Consider the following 20,284-nt stretch of genomic DNA (forward strand, 5'->3'; position numbering starts at 1 on the left):
TCCTCCATCTTCCAGATTGCCACAGGCCGTGGTGTTTGATAGAACATGCGGTAAATCTGAAGATGAAAGCCTTTTACTAGGATGCTGGTTTCTGGAAGACACTAAGAAGACTTATTACTATAGACTTCTTGTGAACAAGAAATAAGTTTCTCATGAAACAAACTGTGGGTTGCTGGGGGGAGGGGGGTTGGGAGAAGGGGGGTAGGGTTATGGACATTGGGGAGGGTATGTGCTTTTGGGTAAATTGGAAGGGGAGGTGAACCATGAGAGACTATGGACTCTGAAAAACAATCTGAGGGGTTTGAAGTGGCGGGGGGGGGGGTGGGAGGTTGGGGTACCAGGTGGTGGGTATTATAGAGGGCACGGCTTGCATGGAGCACTGGGTGTGGTGAAAAAATAATGAATACTGTTTTTCTGAAAATAAATAAATTGGAAAAAAAAAGATGGAAAATGCTCAAGGAAGTTGGCCCTCATAGGTGGGAAAAAAAAAAAAAAAAGAATAAGATACTTAACTAAGACACCTAGGCGCCCCTCTGTCACAGGTTTTTGTCTTGAAATGCTATTATCCTAATAAATTTCTGAGTAAACTCCTTTTTCTGGTAAAAAAAAAAAAAGAAAAAGAAAAAAGAAATAAGTTTCTATCTTATTTAAGACACATGCATCAAACCTCATCCCAACTGATAAAAATGAGTACTAATGTTACTATAATGAGAAACCCCTATACTTAAGGAGCCGTTTAAGAAGGTACTGTCAGTTAAAAAGACCAAAGAAAGAAGGTGAGACAAATGAGAATAATCTACTAAAAAACAAGAAAAAAATGCAGATTGAAGAGGTAGGTTGGGGACCAAAGCAGTCAAGCAGGAGGAGGCCTGAAGGCAGGACATTAAATTTAGAACTATGAAGTTCTTGTTGACTCTTAAAAGAGAAATTTCAAGACAGTAGTAACCAAATGAAACTCAAATTAAAGTGGGCTTTCATCAGGAATGAGAGTCAGACAAGCTAAATTAATATTTAATTTCAGGAATAAGGGAAATAAGTCAACAGGTTAAAGGTAAAATGGAAAAAAAGAGATGTTTGGTGTCTCTTCTTGCGACTAAACTGTATCTCCAATGATCACGATCCTGTTAATATTGGCTTCTGTTTATTAAATGAAAAGAGTTTACCCATTCTTTGCCAAGAAACTCAAAGCCTTCAACATAAATGAGAGATGAATGACCTTTCACATTCCAAGCCACTTTCATTTGGGGACCCAACTCTGTCCCTAATGGTGTGACACTCTGGAAAATAAAATATTCCTACTCCCAACTCAAATTCCGTGGAGGCATATGTTGAGTAGTAAATGGGGCAGGCATAGAGAAACATGGAATTAATTCCCAGGTCTGAAATAAATGAAACTTCTGTTAATTCTGAAGTTCTTATCCAGCTATTCAAAGATTTGGAGATGTATTTGTTTCAAGAATTTTAATTTTTTTAAAAAGATTTTATTTATTTATTTATTTGTGAGAGAAAGAGAGCACAAGCAAGGGGAGCAGCAGGGAGAGGGAGAAGCAGGCTCCCTGCCAACCAGGACCCCAGGATCAGGACCTGAGCTGAAGGCAGAGACTTAATCTATTGAGTCACCCAGGCAAACCTATCAAGGATTTTCAGTTGCACATAAGGAAGTGCAAGAATGCTGGGGCTTCCTATGTGACTCATTTGCAAATCCATCTTCTTGTCTGCTCCCCCAGCTCTGGCCTCTATCCCTAGACTGCCTGCTTGCTTCCTTCTTTTTTTCTTCTCTAGGATAAAGGATGCAGTTAAACTGGGGTGAAGATCACAAAAATGAGAACGATGTACCAGGAGCCCAGTGTGGTTGGACTATTTTAATACGTTTTCAAGTGTAAATAGCAGGTAGTTCCCACTAACCAGAAATATGAGTTAAAAATTAGGGGCAGGAGCCAATGTCAGAGATGCAACATACATCAAATAAAATATTGATCAATGTAAATATATAGAATTTATGAATTCAATACATACTAGCTGTGTTTTTTGAATACTTGAAAATATTTAAAGGATTTTAAATGCATTTTTCCTGCCATATGTTTTTGAAGGAAATTCATCAAACTGGGGAAAAAATTAATTGTGCATTGTGGTCTTCACTGAAAAACTTAAGGAACAGATTTCTCTTTCTATTAGGAAAGAATGCTCCTCCTGCCTTCCTGGATTTGCTTGCTAACAGAAGAGATGGATGTACTTTGTAATTTGTTATGTTCCTCTACGAAGGCTAGCCATTGTTCAATTCAGTGATCTGTAACTTAAAATACTTGCTTCAGGGCATCTGGGTGGCTTAGTCATTAAGCATCTGCGTTAGGCTCAGGTCATGATCCCAGAGTCCTGCATCCAGCTCCCTACTCAGGGAAGCCAGCTTCTCCCTCCCCCACTTCTCCTGCTTGTGTTCTCTCTCTTACTGTTTCTTTCTCTCTCTCTCTCTCTCTCTGTGTGTGTCAAATAAATAAATAAAATCTCTTTAAAAATTGGCTTCAACCCATTCAAACAAAATGGATGAAAAACTTTTTACTTTACAATGGCTTTATGACTTTGAGTGGTATGGGGAAAGAAGTGTTCAAAACAACACCCATAAGGGTTATAGAGAGGAGCATCAATTGGACTCCTTCTTCCTGGTTGTACTGAATGTTCCTCGGTGTAGCCTTATAGAAATTTGAAAACCCAGAGAGCTACTTTCAGAAAAAAACTAACATAACTTTATTTTTTAAAGCAGTAATATGTCTCAGTTACATTAAGATACAGTACAAAGAATAATAAAATAGCACCCATGAATTTCTTAGTAGATTGTAAAGAATCTTAACTTCTTTATCGTCCTCATTTTCCCCTCTATTTCACTAAACAAAGCAAGCAGATTACTCTCCCTTCCAGTCCTATTGGGTCACCAGGGGCCGGATTTTCATGCGAACAGCCCTGAGGGAATAATCCGCACCCCTGAAGGGGACCCAGACCACTCCATTCTCAATCTCATAAGGACTATTGTTCCTTGGATCATAGGAGCCCCCAGGATAGTAGATGCCATTGAGATTGGCCGCTTGGCAGCTGTTGTACCACCAGCCTCCTCCGTAGACTTCTGCGCAGTTCTCTTCCCACTGGTCTCTGTCCCTGTCATAGGTGCTGAACTGCATGTCCGCGTGTGACGTATACTCTGTTCCTTCCTCTGCAGAGCCCTCAATCAGAGCATCACCTGCTGTGCCCTCATAGGAAGAGACCTGCAGGGTATAGCCTTCTGCCTCGGAGCCTACCCTCAAGTGATATTCTGCATAAGCCTGGTTTCCAGCCCAGTCCTCTAATTCAACCCGAAGGACAGAGCCCCTCAGAGTTAGTAAGTGGAGGTATTCATTGCCTAGCCAGAATTCTCCTTCCCCCTTGTCATCCAGGCTGCCGAAACCTTTCTTGTAGTCTTGCCAGGTCCGGTTAAAATTCAGTGATCCATCCATTCTTTGCTGGATCAAAAGCCATCCTCCCAAACTGGTCTCTTGATCACAATAAACAGAAAAAATCTTACTGGATCCCGGTAGCTTGATATTGAAAATACCACTTTGGGCACCTGAAGGATGTGTTTGGAGGACATCATCACAGTCTAAAAAAAAAATTAAGCTGGTTGGAAGAAGTTATTCTCATTTAACTTTACAAAGATAGGCATGGCCCAGGTTAAAGGAAGGCAGATACTGGCTTCCTTTTCCTTTTTTCCTTTCATCCATCCGTCCTTCCTTCCCTCCCTCCATGGGGAAAGAGTGCACTTACACTGGGTTGAAGCTTTATGTAAGTGAGTGACATTTATACCTACAAATCACAGAGGGGATTTTCCTCAATGGATCTGAAATTTTACTTGCGTTTACTGACAACAGCAAGTAACCAGCAAAGTTATCTAAGCATCACTTAGTGCTAATATAACTTGTTTTTAACCTGATCTAAATGTCAACTGAGACACACACTAAAAATATGATTCTAAGTTGGGTGACAATTCCAAGAGCACACATTTTGAGTGGTGAAAGAATTTGGTTAAACAAACTTAAAATTGAGTTTCAGAGGGATTCATTCATTCATTCATTTAACACGTGTTTATTGAGTGATGATTCTCTGCACTGTTAGGCATTTAGGAATACAGAGATGAACATGAGAGACAAAGTCCCTGCCCTCATGGAACTTACAGTCTAGTGCCCAAACACAAAAAAACAAAAGGTGTAATTTCTGGAAAGTGTAATAGAGGGCTAGGAAAGCAGTTCAAGGCGCTAGGGAAAGCATTGCAAGAATAGTGAACTTAGTCTAGGGGGTTAGGGAAGGCTTCCCCAAAGGTGAAGTGTGGATACCTCTGGCAGAGCGAACTTTAGCATGGCCTCTTTTGGTGGTATATCCTCCCTTGAGGGTTTCATGTTCCTCTTCAGTTCCAGCCTCACCTGCCACTTTATAGCTCTTGCTTTCAAATGTGGAGTCTCCTCTGTTGAACGTTGTACTACTGCTTGAAAATTGTTTGCTGTGACTTGAAGTTTTACCACTGGAAGGGAACTCAGATGCCCCGAAGTGTGTGAATATGTCCGATTCTGAGCCCAAAGCATGGGTCCTACTATCAAACTCTCTGTGTGAGGGTGAAAGCCCACCTGGAAATATGTTTCTAGTTGAGGAAGTGCCAAAGAAACTCTCCAGATCAGGGTGCCTAGAATGGAGATCATCTAAGCTACCAGCAAAAGAATGGGGTAAGTCACCACAGTCAGAACCATCTTCAGAGTTTACCACTTCTTTGGTCACTTCTTTGCGACCATCAGGACCTATAACAGTCTTAGTAACAGTTTTAGAGCACGAACGACGAGTGGTGGTCCCGCTTCCAGAGGTGATCCTCTCATTACCAATAAGAAGTTCTTTATCTCCTTTAGAAGTGACCAGTTTACCTGTGTGGAACTCTTTCTTTGTCCCTGGAGTTACACTTCCTGACACCTCTTCAAATGTGCCCCAGTCTGGGTTGGTAGGCCTGGAGTTCCCATGCCCAACGCTATCTGGCCTAAAGCTTCCAGATTCAGAACTTCCAGGGCTCCAAGGACCAGTACTGCCAGTTCCGGTGCTCCCAGCATTCCAAGTGCCAGTGCTCCCAGAGCTCCCAGAGCTCCAAGAGCTGCTGCTGGTCGTCCCAGTGCTCCCAGAGCTCCAAGAGCTGCTGCTGGTCGTCCCAGTGCTCCCAGAGCTCCAACTGCCATCACTGTCAGGCCTGGTGCTCCCAGGGTTCCAAGTGCCAGAACTTCCTGGTGTGGAGCTCCCAGGGTTCCGGGGGTTTTCAGGCATTGATCCTGTTCCATGAGATGCAGTGTCTCCTCGGGTATTCCCATCTCTACCAGACCCCTCGAATGTTATTTTCATCTGTTGCGTTTCCATGAGTGCCCTCCACTCTGGAGGGACATTCTTAAGTTGGCTCTTGAAGTCCCCAGGAAGCGTATTTGGAGCTTTGCTCATTTTCAGCTGTGGTAATTGTTGTCTGTTTTTAGGTGGAAGTAAGTCTTTGGCAATGACTTGCTCAAGTTGCTTCTGTTGATCTTCATAGTACTTTAGATCTGTCCTACGTTCCAAAGCCCTACTGCATGACCCTTGACAAGATCGGATCTTAATATCAATGTCCACCTAAGAGGGGGGGAAAGAAAAAGAAAAGAGGTTGATAAAAAGAAATTATGCCTGTTCATTTCTAAGCAGTTAATTTATTTTTTGGAAACTAGGTTCATTTCTTTGAGGTGGAGACCTACCAACCAATACTCTATTTTTTAAAAGATGTATTTATTTATTTATTGGACAGAGAGAGATCACAAGCAGGCAGAGAGGCAGGCAGAGAGATGGGGGAAGCAGGCTCCCCGCTGAGCAGAGACCCCCCCCCGAAGCGGGCTTGATCCCAGGACCCTAAGACCATGACCCAAGCCGAAGGCAGAGGCTTTAACCCCACCCAGGTGCTCCCAGTACTCTATTTTTCATTTATGTTGTACCCCCAGTGGAAGAGATGTGAGGTATTGTAAGGTTAGCCTGGAGAAGAAGTAGGAGCTATTTGAATTCATCTTAATCTTAAAACATATCGGTAGGATGCTATTCCCTCCAAAAGGGAGGGAATTGACTCTTAGTGAGACTGAGATTGAAGATCCAGAGGCACGGTGGTGTCAGAGCTTGAACAAGACAAGCAGGAACTTAATATTTGCTTTTGAAATCTACTAACTATGTATCCTTGGAAAATTTGCTTAATATCATTGAACTTTTCTTCTTCATTTGTAGAGTGGGGGTAAAAAATACCTACTCTGTAGGAGGATAATGGATATAACGTTTTGCTCTACATATAGTATGTCTTTAGTAAATGACTGTTGCCTTCCTTTTCCCTGCTATTCAAAAACAAGGAAATCTGGTGTCAAAATCACTCACTTACCTCCAGTCGTTTCATATCTACCAGCTGATCCCTGACATTCTTCTGTAGAAGGCGGATTTGCTGTACTTGTTCTATGACTCTACGCCTCAGGATCTCAATTTTGCTTCTCAGATCTTCTGTCACTTGGCTATATGTATTATCGTTATCTGAAAAAAGCGAGAGTGAAGGAGCTGCTAAGTGACTTGCTTCCATAGCCAGCAAAAGAAAGAAATTTACTTATAAACATCTTTTTCTTTTAATAGCAATTTGTTCTCTGGACATTTTATTTATGAGTTCCAAATCTATTAGGCATTCAATGTTTGGACAATGTCATGTCCTTTAGTCACCAATATCTGTCAATTAAGATGCTCTACTAGCTATTAGTAATCTAAATAAATGCAGAAGAAATGTCTTTGGAATTTTAAAGTTATAATTAGGAGATTAAATTCTATCACATTTCAATTATTTCATCATTTCCTTAACCAAGGGACTTAAACATAATTTAAACCATGTGTTAACAAACTTAAACATATTCTTGAACTTTCATATGGAGAAGTTTTCTTTCCAACATATATTTTTGAAATTATTCCTAAGGTGTTTTTTGTGGGTTTTTTGTTGTTGTTGTTTTGTTTTTTGTTTTTGTCAAACAGGATCACTCACTTACTATTACTATTATACTGTTGACTTTACATAAGTTAAGTGTCTCCTAAAGATATAAAGAGTCAAAGCAGGCTTCAGGAGCTAGGGCCTCCCTAAATGTACTTCCCATGCCCAGAGTAAATCCGATGTTTTCTAGTCCTAATGAGACTTGGTCATAGTCCTATGAGAAACACAGAACATAGCTCTATATTTTAAATGGAAAAACAGAACAAAACAAAACAGAGACAGCTTGGTGGAGTCTGTGGAAGGAAATCTTAATCCATCACATGAATAGCTTTGTGTCTTTGGGTAAGTCTCTTGATCTCTGTTTCCTCCCTCCTCTTTAAGACAGAAACACTACCTCCTCAAAAGTTTATGCTCATCTTCTTTACAGTATACACTCTTAAAAGAAGAACACACTTAAATTCTAGTCTTCAATACAAAATTCTGACTTACTTTGTGACATTAAACAATTCTAAGCCAAACATTTTAATGTTATTTTTATAAAAAGCAATCCCCTCCTTAAAATTCAGGGACATCATAAAGGCATGTGTTTCTATCTTAAGTACTGTGGAATAAAATTGGAAGTTGCCATAAGAAGACAGCATATTTATTTAGGGCCTTCATTGCTGTGTTGTTGTGTGTTATAAAGTCAAAGTACCAAATATGTAATGCTTACTGTTAGCGCTGGCAAAATCCCCTCTCACAAGTTCCATTACATTCCCTGTCAATGAATTGGAGTCCTTATTGTTCTTCTGATAATCAAATAGTGAATTTTTGAGCTTATTTATTCTGTTTGTAAAATCTTGATTGACTTCATCGATTAACCCTTTCATCCTGCAGCCAGAAGGGCATTTGTAGTTCTAGAAATGAAGAGGAAAAAGTATATTAAGTCCTGGGATCGAGTCCCGCATCGGGCTTTCTGCTCAGCGGGGAGCCTGCTTCCCCCTCTCTCTCTGCCTGCCTCTCTGCCTACTTATGATCTCTCTGTCAAATAAATAAATAAAATCTTTAAAAAAAAAAGTCTGTATCGTGGATATAGTACAATTTTGAAGGTTTCCATACAGCCCCCACTGTCCCTCCCTCCCCCAATATCTTTAGATCATCTATTGACTTAAGAGTAGTTTGAGGGGACCAGTTAGAAGTCATAGAGAAATTTTGTAACACGGTCCACGTAACCATAAATTAAGCCCCCACTAAATCTTGAGGCCATAACACTCAGGTTTCTGGGATTTATCTGAACATGCAACTAAAATCTAAACGATTAATCTCACTAATGACCCAGAGTTTGGGAGGTAATTTAAATAGTGCTCTCAGGGTGAGGTTGCTTTCCATTTGTTTTCTTGATTTTGACATGTAATGAGTTATTAGATTTTTCCTATTGGAAGAGTTTTCTTGACCTACTGGGGCAGCCCCTGCACAGTGCTAGCACCACGGGGAAGGATTCTCCCATCCCCCGCCCCTCCTCCCGCTGCTCACCCAGTCTTCATCAGCGCAGAAGGGCCAGTCTGTCTCCTTGCAGGCAGATTGCTGTCTTTCCACAATTCTTGGGCCACGTCCAGCTGCTCCTTCGGCTATAAATTCACTTTCCTTGACATTGGTGGTCTTTATGATTCATTTTAACACAAAAAACAGGACAACATTAGGCAGATAAAAAGATACAGGCCTACCTGCAAACCCCAAGGAAAGGGAGAGCTTTCACAGAGATTAAGAGCCCCAGCTTTGGGGCCTCTGCAAGCTTCAGCTTTCTGACATTTTGACTGAAAATCCTAATAGGTATTTTATGGAGTTGTATGAGTTAAAGGAGATAAGGTATACACATTTTAAAATTTACCTTTTCATTTTCAGTAATGTCGGAGACAGAAAGGTAATTGCAAAAGTCAGAGTTCTTTCTCTTATAATTTCTGTTTCAGTAGGAAAAAACCTATACTATGTTAGCTTAATTTCTCCCTCCTTAAAGTTTCTAATTTGATCTGATGGGTCCATAATTTGAGCAAGTACATCAAGGGCACAAATATGGCCCGATCAGACTGGGAAATGTTTTTGAGGTTACTCACTCACATAATAATTTCCTCTTATTTACAATGCAAAAGAGTAGACAGCAAAAATAATGATCCATGACTGACAACTTTTTTTGAACACCTTCTAATTAGAAATACAGATTATTTTAAAAATCTCTATTATTGTGACCTAGGAAGTGAAATAGGACATAAAAAATAGTCTCCCAACAAGACTTTGTATCCTAATAAATCAAGATGGGTTTTAAGTTTTAGCTATTTTTATTTTGTATTACTAATTTACAGAGATTTTGCTATGACTATTTTAATCTCAGATAGTTTATTATTATTATTTTTTTAGGTAATCTCTGTGCCCAGTATGGGGCTCAAACTCACAACCTCGAGATCAGGAGTCGTGTGCTTTACGAACTGAGCCATCCAGGTGCTTCCCTGGATAGTTTATTCTTATAATTAGCTAATATTTGCTGTCTCTTTTTTAAAAAAGTACCCTAATGATAATAACAATCTTCAAGGGCAGTTATTATTCAAGCAATCAAGGGAAGTTTATTTAAAAGAACAAGTACAATTATTTCTTTAAGAAATAAAATTATGAATTCTAACATATTTCAGAATAAAATGGCACAACGATAAAAACAGACAAAAGCTAAATATTTACTGAAAACTTACGCATTATCCAAAAGATCACGTTAGCAAATAACATTAGTCTTATTTTCCATAGAACTTTTTTTACTTAATAGTTTATTCTAAAGAAGAAAATTAAGTTAGAAACCCTCTTTAGTTTTTTTTTTTTTTTTTTTTTTTTTTTGCTCTGGTAGTAGGGCTTATGAGTGGTGAAGGGAAAGAAAGAAATTGGGATAATAATTCAGCCTGAAAGTAACTGAGTTTCTTAAACATATTTGTCATGTTTTATAAGATCTTAGTGTTTCAAAGACCTGTTGAATGAAGTCCGTCTCCTTTCCACAGGCCTCTGGAGTCAGACTTTAGAAACTGTTGCAGTATTTAGTAATTATTTTAAAAGATTACTTCCTGGTTGCCTGGGTGGCTCAGTTGGTTAAGCAACTCCCCCGGCTCAGGTCGTGATCCCGGAGTCCTAGAATGCAGTCCCTCATTAGGCTCCCAGCTTCATCTCAGGGGAGTCTGCTTCTCCCTCTGGTCTCCTCTCTCATGCTCTCTCTCACTCTCTCTCAAATAAATAAATAAAATCTTTAAAAAAAGATTACTTCCCAAAAGAATATTGCCTTCTCGATTAATCTCTCCTGACTATATAATATGTAATAAAATATCCTACGCTGTATGTTTTAAAGACAGCTGATTTGCTTTTCTTCAAAACACGCACACACACACAAACAACCATCCAGAAAAACTATTAAGCCACTGTTCTGTGTATTATGGACAACTAGCAATAAATTAATAATGAAATTTTTAAAATTCTTAGCAAAAGAATGTTTTGTTCCATTAACTAGCATGAACTATGCCAAGGCTTTATTGGAACAAAGATGGCAGAGATTTCTTCCTGTAAAACAAATAATGTTCTAAGGCTGACACACAGATGCCAAAGCTTTCCCTGTGAATTTCTATACTTTTGTCCAGCTAAGCGTCCCTCTTACTTGTGCGGTGTCAGGCTCATCTAGGAACTTGCCTCCGGGGCCTGGAGCTTATAAACCTCACAGTGTGTGAGGACATAGATAAGATTCACTCAACACTAGAGATAAAGCAAGAAGAGAAAATAAAGGCGATCATACCCAGACCGTGCCCACCACACTCAGGACCAGGCAAAAGATCTTCACAGAAAACATCTTTTCGAAGGCTGGAGCTGGCTCTTGAGCACTCCAGCTCAAAGAGAGAAAGACTACCTCCACTCCTAGTGCCTAGCCTATTTAAATTTGCAAGGAGGTTTGATTAATCATTATCTTTGCCCTGTTCAGACAGTCAATATGTGCTCTCCAACCCTTGCTTCTTCTTCAGGTTGGTGTCCCAGAAGTTCTTGCTCAATTCTCCCAAGCTTGTTTGCTTTCGATAAGCTGTTGCAAAGGCAGCAGCAATTCCAGGACGATCTCACATTTCAGGAACAGGATGATCTTAGAAAGGCAAAACATGGGAAGACAGACCTCTGCTTGAGTACTTGGGACAATATGGAGAGAGGCTGAGGCAGGCTGGCAGCAGCTCACTGCAAACAGATTTGGCAAATGATACTGCACTTCATATAAGGAATTATGGTTGGAGTGCAGGACTTTTAAAAAAATGGCTGTGGTGGGGGCACCTGGGTGGCTCAGTAGGCTGAGTGTTGCACTCTTGATTTCCACTCAAGTCCGCTCAAGTTGCTCAAGACCAGCATTTGTCCTGGGATGGAGTCCTGCTTCTTCTGGGTGGGGGTGGGGGTTCCCCCACTCAGCGGGGAGTCTACTTCTCCCTCTCTGTCTACCCCTCCCCCCTGCCTGCTCACTCTCCCTCTAAATAAATAAATAAATACACTCTTTTTTTTTTTAATTTTTAAAGATTTTATTTATTTATTTGACAGAGAGAGATCACAAGTAGGCAGAGAGGCAGGCAGAGAGAGAGAGGAGGAAGCAGGCTCCCTGCTGAGCTGAGTCCCCCATATGGGACTTGATCCCAGGACCCTGAGATCATGACCTGAGCAGAAGGCAGAGGCTTAACCCACTGAGCCACCCAGGCACCCCTAAACTCTTAAATAAAGAAACAACTCTTTAAAAAAATGACTGTGGTGATAGGCTGACCCTGAAGTCTTTCTTGACGTTACCTTGAACAGATTCTTTTCCTCTACCCAAAATTGTTAAGACAGTAGCCCCTGGAGCCAAGCATTTTAGGTTCATAATCTCAGGTACACCTCTTCCCAAATCTGACATTTGGACAAATTACATGTTTTTATGAAGAATAAATGAGTTAATCCTTGTAAAGCCCTCAGATCAGTGATTGCCACATAGTAAGTACTCAGTAAATGTTAACATTTATTAGAGAACAGAAAGTGCCATGAAAAATACCATTTCTTTTCAGTGTCTGTGCCTTTGGACATGCCAGTTTACCTTCCCTGCTCTTCATCTTCATATGGAAATTTTCCTTGTCTAGATCTAGCAAACAAAAAACCAGGGTGCCCAGTTAAATTTACGTTTTGGATAAACAACAAATATATTTTAGTCTAAGTATGTCCCAAGCAATATATGGGACATACTTAGACTAAAAAATATTTGTTATTTATCCGAAATGCATATTTAACTGGGCATCTTATAATTTGCCTGGTGAACCTACCTTGACTCAAATTCTGCTTCCTACATGAAGTCAATTCTAATAATAGTAATAGCTAATATTTATTGAGAGTTTTCCCAGTACCAGGCACTTTGCTAGACACTTTACATCATACCTGATTCCATCCCTCCAATTAAAAGCCATCTCTTGTTCTTCCATACTTCTTTAGACCAGGTACCACTCATGGCATTTACCATTATAGGAGTGTTATCCATCTGCTTCACTAGATCACAGACTTGAGAACTGACATATTTTATTGATCTTTATGTTGTCCCAAAAGGCATGGACCCTCACTGAGCAAGAAAACATGAGTGTGGAGTTGACCAACTCCCTCCTCAGGCATTGTAGGGATGGGAAGCTTGCTATAAATGGATGAAAGCTGCGTACAAAGCAGCACCCTCCTTCACTGCTTGCTTTCTGGAAGGCTCTTTGATCAAACTCACTCCTGATCTTGCTTTCTTGAATTTCTAGAGGCAGTTGCAAAACTCAGAGAGAACCCTAGAGTCCATTCAGGTTCTGGAAGGTAGTGATTTCATGGGGAGTTGACTGATACACAACCCACAGTGTCTACTAAACTGGCAAAATGCCAGGCATGCATAGAAACTTGAGGCTTGACCTCTTCAGATGATTTTGTCTGCTCACAGGAAGTTTCCTCTCGGGAAGTGAACACAGTATATGGAAGATGTTTCCAGAGAGTAACCCAGGGGGCTTCAGGTGATTCAGTTGAACATAATCTAATTGAAAGTAAGTTAATGGAAAACAGTTTGAACAGAAAACATTCATTTGACTGACTGCCTCAGGTCTGGTGGCATATCAAGGCATTTCCAAGATACCACCTTTAGCTGTTAGCCTTGCTGTTCCATGATATACACATGAGGAGACCCAGAAATGGTCACTTTTACTGTTCCTAGAATGTCCCAGTGCCACAAAATTGAAAGTTCCCATGCTATCTCTCCAGTGCCAGAATTTCATAACCAGACACTTTCGTGGGGCTTTCTTTTGGCTCGACACTGTAGGATGGAGCACTGACCAGCTGGGCCCCCTAACCCTAGGAGCAAGCTGTATTATAACCTATAGAGAAGCAGGTTTTATTTAGTCAGGAAGCCATGCAAATGAACAGGTGACAAATACTACAATGTGTATCATTTTTTTAAAACACATGATAGCAAGGATACTTTTACAAATATAAAAATGGGGAGAAAAGTCTGAGAAATCTCTAGTTTCTTAAACCACAACCTCTGGGGTGCCTGGGTGGCTCAGTGGTTTAAGCCTCTACCTTCGGCTCAGGTCATGATCTCAGGGTTCTGGGATCGAGTCCCACATCAGGCTCTCTGTTCAGCAGTGAGCCTGCTTCCTCCTCTCTCTCTGCCTGTCTCTTTACCTACTTGTGATCTCTCTCTCTGTCAATAAATAAATAAAATCCTTAAAAAAAAAAAGCCACGACATCTGTAGAGTATTGTATTTTTCCCAGAGATTACCATAACCTAATTTTTTTTAGCTCTAATGAGAAGGATGTTTCATTTATTTGTCCTTCTGAAATTAATAAAATATTCCACAAATTAAAATTATCTAACAAATTAAAATTATCTGGTTGCTATGCCATAATATCTGGCAGGACTGAAATGGTAAATGATGTATATAAAAAGAACAGAAATTCTCTAATTGTAATTATGCAAGATATTTCTGGAAAATATTCATTATGTCTTCATAGATCTATATGAATCTGTAATTTTGTTATTGTCCTAATTACAAGAAGATAAGGGTGCTTTGACAGGCCATATTTCATTAAAACAATATTAAATGCATAATTAGAAAGTACTAAAATTAATTTCCTAAAATTTGAAATGCCTAAATTCTGAAAATTTAGAGACTTAGGGTATCTTTTGGGTCCTCTGTCTCAGATTTTACAGCAGAGACTAATTTATAAGGGTTTCACTGCGAAACAATGGCAAGGCTACTTAACTTTGTGTATCTGACTTTTCTCTGTTGGTCTCCTGTATTTCAAGGGTGTTGCAAAAGTTGACTTTTAACCAAGCTGTTGACTGTGAAAGGTGAATGAGTTGTTGATGATATATGTAAGAGTAACTAATGGGACATTTACATTCAGAACTCATTAGTACCCTGATGGTTCCAGATGGTTTCCCTGGAAGTTACAGTTCCAGAGAAAAGATGGAACTTTCTTTAAACATACAGAAATGATTCTGAGCTGGATTTACAAAACTGAGTGGGGGGCCTTTTCTTGATCTTGTTTGTTTCTGTCACACTGCATTTCTCCTTAATTTTCTTATGCAGGAAAGAAATCTACTTTGTTATAATTGAATGGTCTCCAAATTAATAGCCATTTAATAGAATAATTTTTCAGTAATTTTAAAATCAAATTCTGTAATGTTCCAATAATACATTGATAGTTCTCTCTCTCTCTCTCTCTCTTTGTCCTGATGCATTATTTTCATGGTCTTCTGCTTAAGCACTTTTTTCTTTTCTTTTTTTTTAAATAGGCTCCATGCCAACATTGGGCTTGAACTCAACAACCCCAAGATCAAGAGCTGGATGCTCTACCAACTGAGCTAGCCAGGTGCCTCAACTTCAGCACTTTTAATCAAGTTTCCACTAAGTAGTTCAGAGTATGTGTGTATGTGACATGTGTATATGTGTGTATGTGTTAGAGAAACAGAGAGAGAAGAAGAAACAGGGGAAGAAGGAGAAAGATGAGTTCAATGAGATCTCTGAGTTTTTCCCACTGCTTTACTTGTCATTTTTCTAACCATATCATCAATTAAATAATATATTTTCAAGAGAAATTAATTTTTCTTACAATGTGCTTTACTAAATTGATCAAATTATTTGTTTTGAACATGCATTGAAGTATAAATGTTAGTTTTGAAAAGTAAAACCATTATATAGATGAATAATCAATTGATGTGTTAATATCAACAATGTGGATTCATTCTAACATCATATACCTTAAGTCTATTAAATCTGGCTCTCTTCTCTGCTGGTTTCACTGTGGTTCTATTAAAGATTAGTAAACAACATATATCAGTTGGTACTAATTTAATAATGGTATATTAAGATCTGGAGAAAGAGCATTTTTAAGTAACTTAGATTTTTCAGAGCAAAAAATTATATTAAAAGTGTTAAGTAAATTTAATGATCAAAATAAAGTTAATTCTTTGTGATTCTTATTGGAAAATTTTTAAAAAGATTTTATTTATTTATTTGACAGACAGAGATCACAAGTAGGCAGAAAGGCAGGCAGAGAGAGGGAGAAGCAGGCTCCTTGCTGAGCAGAGAGCCTGATGCGGGGCTCGATCCAGGACCCTGGGATCATGACCTGAGCCAAAGGCAGAGGCTTTAACCCACTGAGCCACCCAGGCGCCCCTCTTATTGGAAATTTTTTAAAATTTTTCTTTCTTTTCCTTTTTTTTTTGAGAGATCTGGTGCAAGTGAGGGAGGGCAGAGGGAGAGAATCTCAAGCAGACTCTCTGCTGAGCATAGAGCCTGAATTAGGGCTCGATCTCATGACCCTGAGTTGAAACCCAGTCAGACACTTAACCAACTGAGTCACCCAGGCTCACCTGGGGCCTCTTTTAAATGGGTCATTCCAGGGCGCCTGGGTGGCTCAGTGGGTTAAGCCGCTGCCTTCGGCTCAGGTCATGATCCCAGGATCCTGGGATCGAGTCCCGCATTGGGCTCTCTGCTGAAGCGGAGAGCCTGCTTTCCTCTCTCTCTCTCTCTGCCTGCCTCTCTGCCTACTTGTGATCTCTCTCTGTCAAATAAATAAATAAAATCTTTAAAAAAAAAATGGGTCATTCCATAATAAAACCAAGGCAGTTTAAATAATGTATTTGGGTAAAATTTTGCTTAAGTAAACAAAAAATTATTGAGAATAGCAGGAGAGAAGCCCCAATTGGAGGATATATTACAAAATATTTGACCAGTGTACCAGAATATATGCCTTTCAACTGTCAGTGTCATGAAAAATGAGGACAGACTAAGAAACAATTACAAAAGTTGACAAAGAAGATGTGGCAACTAAATGTAATATCGTATCCTGGGTAGGATCCTGGAACAGAAAAAAGACATTGGTTTTACACTGGTGAAAGGGAATAAAGTGTGTCGGTGAGGGAACAGTAACTACTAGAGTCGGTTCCTTGGTCTTGACAAATAAACCATGGTGGTATAAGGTATTAGCAGGAGAGGAAACTGGGTGAAAGGTATAGGGAATTTTTTGTAGTATCTTTATAGCTTCCCTGCCCCCCCCCAAAATAAAATAAAAATGTTATTAAAACATATAGGCAAAAATTATTAAAGTTTTAAAATTATATTGCCAAACTTAACTGACATTGGTTTCAGATCCCATGCAGCAATGCCAATCTTAACAGCAAAAAAAACAATTTCTTTTTGTTTTTATTTCCAAAGCAGTTTCATATGTTTTCTCATTTGACTCTTACCACAGCTTTGTGATGTAAGGAAAGCAAATTGGAAGGAAAACATGGTCAGTCCAAGGTCTAATCTTAAAGTTAGGTCAGATTTTTTAAAGTCACACTTTAACTATTTGCCCCCGAGCATTTGAAAGAGGCCACTTTCATCACAGAGTGGAATCTGTCCTACTGTGTTTATTTAGGGGAAGTCAGCATTTAGATTTATTTAGGGAGGTTTCTCGTCTACCTGCGGTCCTTTTGTGCGTTTGAAGTTGCCAGGAAAGGAAAATCTGGCTAAGGACCTAGGAAATGAGAGTGAGGGCCAAGAATACTGGATTTTGGATTTGGGAAACACATTTTTGACCCAGTTGTAAACCCGATTAAATGTCATGATCCAGAATTTATCTCGTTTGTACCTTCAGATATTTCCCAACTAAAGAGAAATAAGCAAGAGCTTGAAATCGTGCCAGCTAGCCTTCCCAAAAGTCTTTCAAACCTGATATGGAGGAGTGTTCCACAAGTCAGTGGTCAAGCCTAGTATCAGTACTTGTAAGGTGCCATGACTACAGGGCCATTTGGAACAAGTCTTACGTTTATCACTATCTTTAGTTTCTTTGTTTTCCTTCTTAAAGGAAAAATATTAATTGTCTTCTGGTATATAGACCATTGTTGGAGAGTGATTATGATTTATGTACAATTTTATGAAATTGATTATTTCTGATAATTCCTCTGTCCTAGAATATCTTGTGAAATCTCTCTCTCAAGAACCAATATCAAGGGTCACCTGGCTGGCTCAGTTGGAAGAGCATGCAACTCTTGATCTTGGGATTGTAAGTTCAAGTCCTATGTTGGGTGTAGAGATTACTTAAAAATAAAATCTTTTAAAAAAGCGAGAGAGAGAAAGAAAACAAAAGAGCCAATATCAGGATTATCTTCTCTAATCACAATGCAATAAATTTAGATACTAATTAAAAATAGTTTTAAAAATCATAAGCTTTGAACCAAGTAATATCCAGTTTCTTTTTTTAAAGTAATATTCACTTTCTAACCCTTGGACTCAAAAGAAAATCAAGGAAGTTATAACGTACTCAGATTGTGGGAAGATCTTAACACAGTGTTGAATGAAAAAAGTAGTAAGTACATTGAAGACCTTAGCAATGTTTCTCAAACTATTTGTGGTAAAGAACCACTTTTGTTAAATTTCTAAACAATTATAGGACTATAGATCATAAAATGAAATAGAAATAAACACTAGAAAAGTGAAATTAAAGAAAATAAGGATGTATCAAATGTAGGCCCTAATATTTATTACTAGATTCTGAAGACATAAAATTACATTTCAATGAATATAATTAAAAAAACAATATAGGAAAAAATGTTTCTACGTGCTAATCCTCAATTTCTCTACCTATCTTAACACAGACCAGTAACAAAGAATTTGGGAACCAGCCAGATAATACTCATTTATAATACAATGACTTTTATATTACTTAAAAATACGTAACACAGGGCGCCTGGGTGGCTCAGTGGGTTAAGCCGCTGCCTTCGGCTCAGGTTATGATCTCAGGGTCCTGGGATCGAGTCCCGCGTCGGGCTCTCTGCTCAGCAGGGAGCCTGCTTCCTCCTCTCTCTCTCTGCCTGCCTCTCTGCCTACTTGTGATCTCTCTGTCAAATAAATAAATAAAATCTTTAAAAAAATACGTAACACAATAGATCAATTTATGATTTATAAGAATGCATACAAATAAACACATCAGATCTTTTGAAATGATTTTTATTAAGGAGATAGAAAGAAGAAAAGGAAATTTCAATAAAAGAGAATCAATCACTCAAGAGAGTAACCCAGCACAAATGAATGAGAATGGTGTTACCAGGATTATGATTAACTCAACCTCTGCCTCTGAGGGAGACACACATGCACAACACACACACACACACACACACACAGAGACACACAGATGTATAAAACGTCTTTTTCATATTCTTAGTCTCTTTATTAACAACTTGTTATTATCCATCTACTTTATCTCCTTTTACTGTCTTTAACTCTTTTTCTGCACTCTTTTGGAGCTACATCAAAATGTTAAGAAATCACCAGGGAAGGGCATCTGAGGGGCCAGTTGATGGTTAAGCATCTGCCTTTGGCTCAGGTCCAGATCCCAGGGTCCTAGTATGGAGCCCTGTTTTGGGGTGAGGGGTTCCCTGCTCTAGGGGGATCCTGCTTCTCCCTCGACCTCTGCCCCTCTCCCCACTTGTGCTGCCTCTCTCTCCTTCTCTCTCTCTCCCTCTTTCTCCCTCTCAAATAAATAAGATCTTAAAAAAAGAAATTATCAGGGAAGTGTATTTTCTCCAGGGTTAAGTGTGTACTTTGTTTTTCACGCTTATCAACTGAATAAACCAAAGATATCAACCATAAATACCTTGGCTAGTTTACATTGGTTAGAGTGAGTCAAAAATTTTTTAATTAACTTCAAATTTAATATGTACTCATTATAGCAAATCAGACAATACAGAGGTATATAAAGAAAAGTCAGATGCTCCTCTCTGCCAGTCAGTCTCCCTCTAGCAATCAATGCTGAATTATCCAACATGTAGACCAAATATGTATTCAGGACACTCATAAAAACAGGGAGCTCCAAAATATTTTTGAAAGAAATTTTGTAATTGATATTTTAGAAGAAGTGCTGGACAAGTGATTATGGGAAAAATCAGCAATTTTGGGATTTCTTTATATTAATTTTGTGGTTTAGTATTAAATTTTACATTAGATTTGTTGGGCAAAATCAATGTGTACAAAGAATGTATACATGTCAAGATTGCATTTTGCTCAAAATGTATATTCATAGATACTTTTTACATAATTATCACTGTAGAGTTGTTTTTCATCCTAAAATTTCACTTATTATTTTCTGAATGTTTCCTATGTTCATATAGAGACATTTTACTCATTAGGTAATCACTGCATTCGATTCTGTTGTACTAATCATCTTGTTTGTCCATTCTTCCACTGTTATACATTTTCTAAATTTTTCACTTATTAGACATATGGTTATCTAGATTTCTGTACATAGATGTTTTCTTTTTCAAAAATAATTTTCTTGGGATAAATCACTGAAGTGATATTATCACCAAAAAAAGTTGTGAATACTAATACAACTCTTCTTACCTGACCAGATTGCTCACCCAGAGGATTTTATAGATTCACAAAGGGAGAATTCTGAGTTTAAAAATGGTTTGAAGTATGACGAGGTGGGAGCAGGCAAGGTTGAGGCAACGTGGATGACAGGAAGGAGATAACCGCCATTATCCTGACAGGAGATGCTGTATGTCCCCCCAAAAATGGTGGCAGTGGATAATAGAGAAGGAGAAGAATATAATAAATATTTAACAGCTGGGTTTGGCAGGCTTGATGATATGGGGAAGGAAGAATAAGGAAGACTGGAAGATGAGGGGCTAGGTTGTTTGGAATATGAGAACTGGATAGATATTTCTATCCACTTTGGGAGGAAGGAGGAAGGTGGATAGTACTA

At 38.9% G+C, this 20,284-nt stretch overlaps 1 protein-coding gene across 1 annotated transcript; it reads right to left on the reverse strand.

Annotated features, from left to right (window-relative positions):
• Nucleotides 1-2,772: 2,772 nt before the first annotated feature.
• On the reverse strand, nucleotides 2,773-10,913 carry FGA (fibrinogen alpha chain). Its single transcript, XM_044226163.1, has 6 exons — nucleotides 10,812-10,913; nucleotides 8,531-8,656; nucleotides 7,731-7,914; nucleotides 6,434-6,579; nucleotides 4,356-5,652; nucleotides 2,773-3,625 (listed from the first exon to the last, which is right to left on the reverse strand). Exons 1-6 carry the CDS (start codon nucleotides 10,863-10,865, stop codon nucleotides 2,916-2,918), a joined length of 2,517 nt encoding a protein of 838 aa, XP_044082098.1. The 5' UTR covers nucleotides 10,866-10,913; the 3' UTR covers nucleotides 2,773-2,915.
• Nucleotides 10,914-20,284: the final 9,371 nt, after the last annotated feature.

Source organism: Neovison vison, chromosome 11 (assembly GCF_020171115.1).
Source record: "Neovison vison isolate M4711 chromosome 11, ASM_NN_V1, whole genome shotgun sequence".
NCBI lineage: Eukaryota > Metazoa > Chordata > Mammalia > Carnivora > Mustelidae > Neogale > Neogale vison.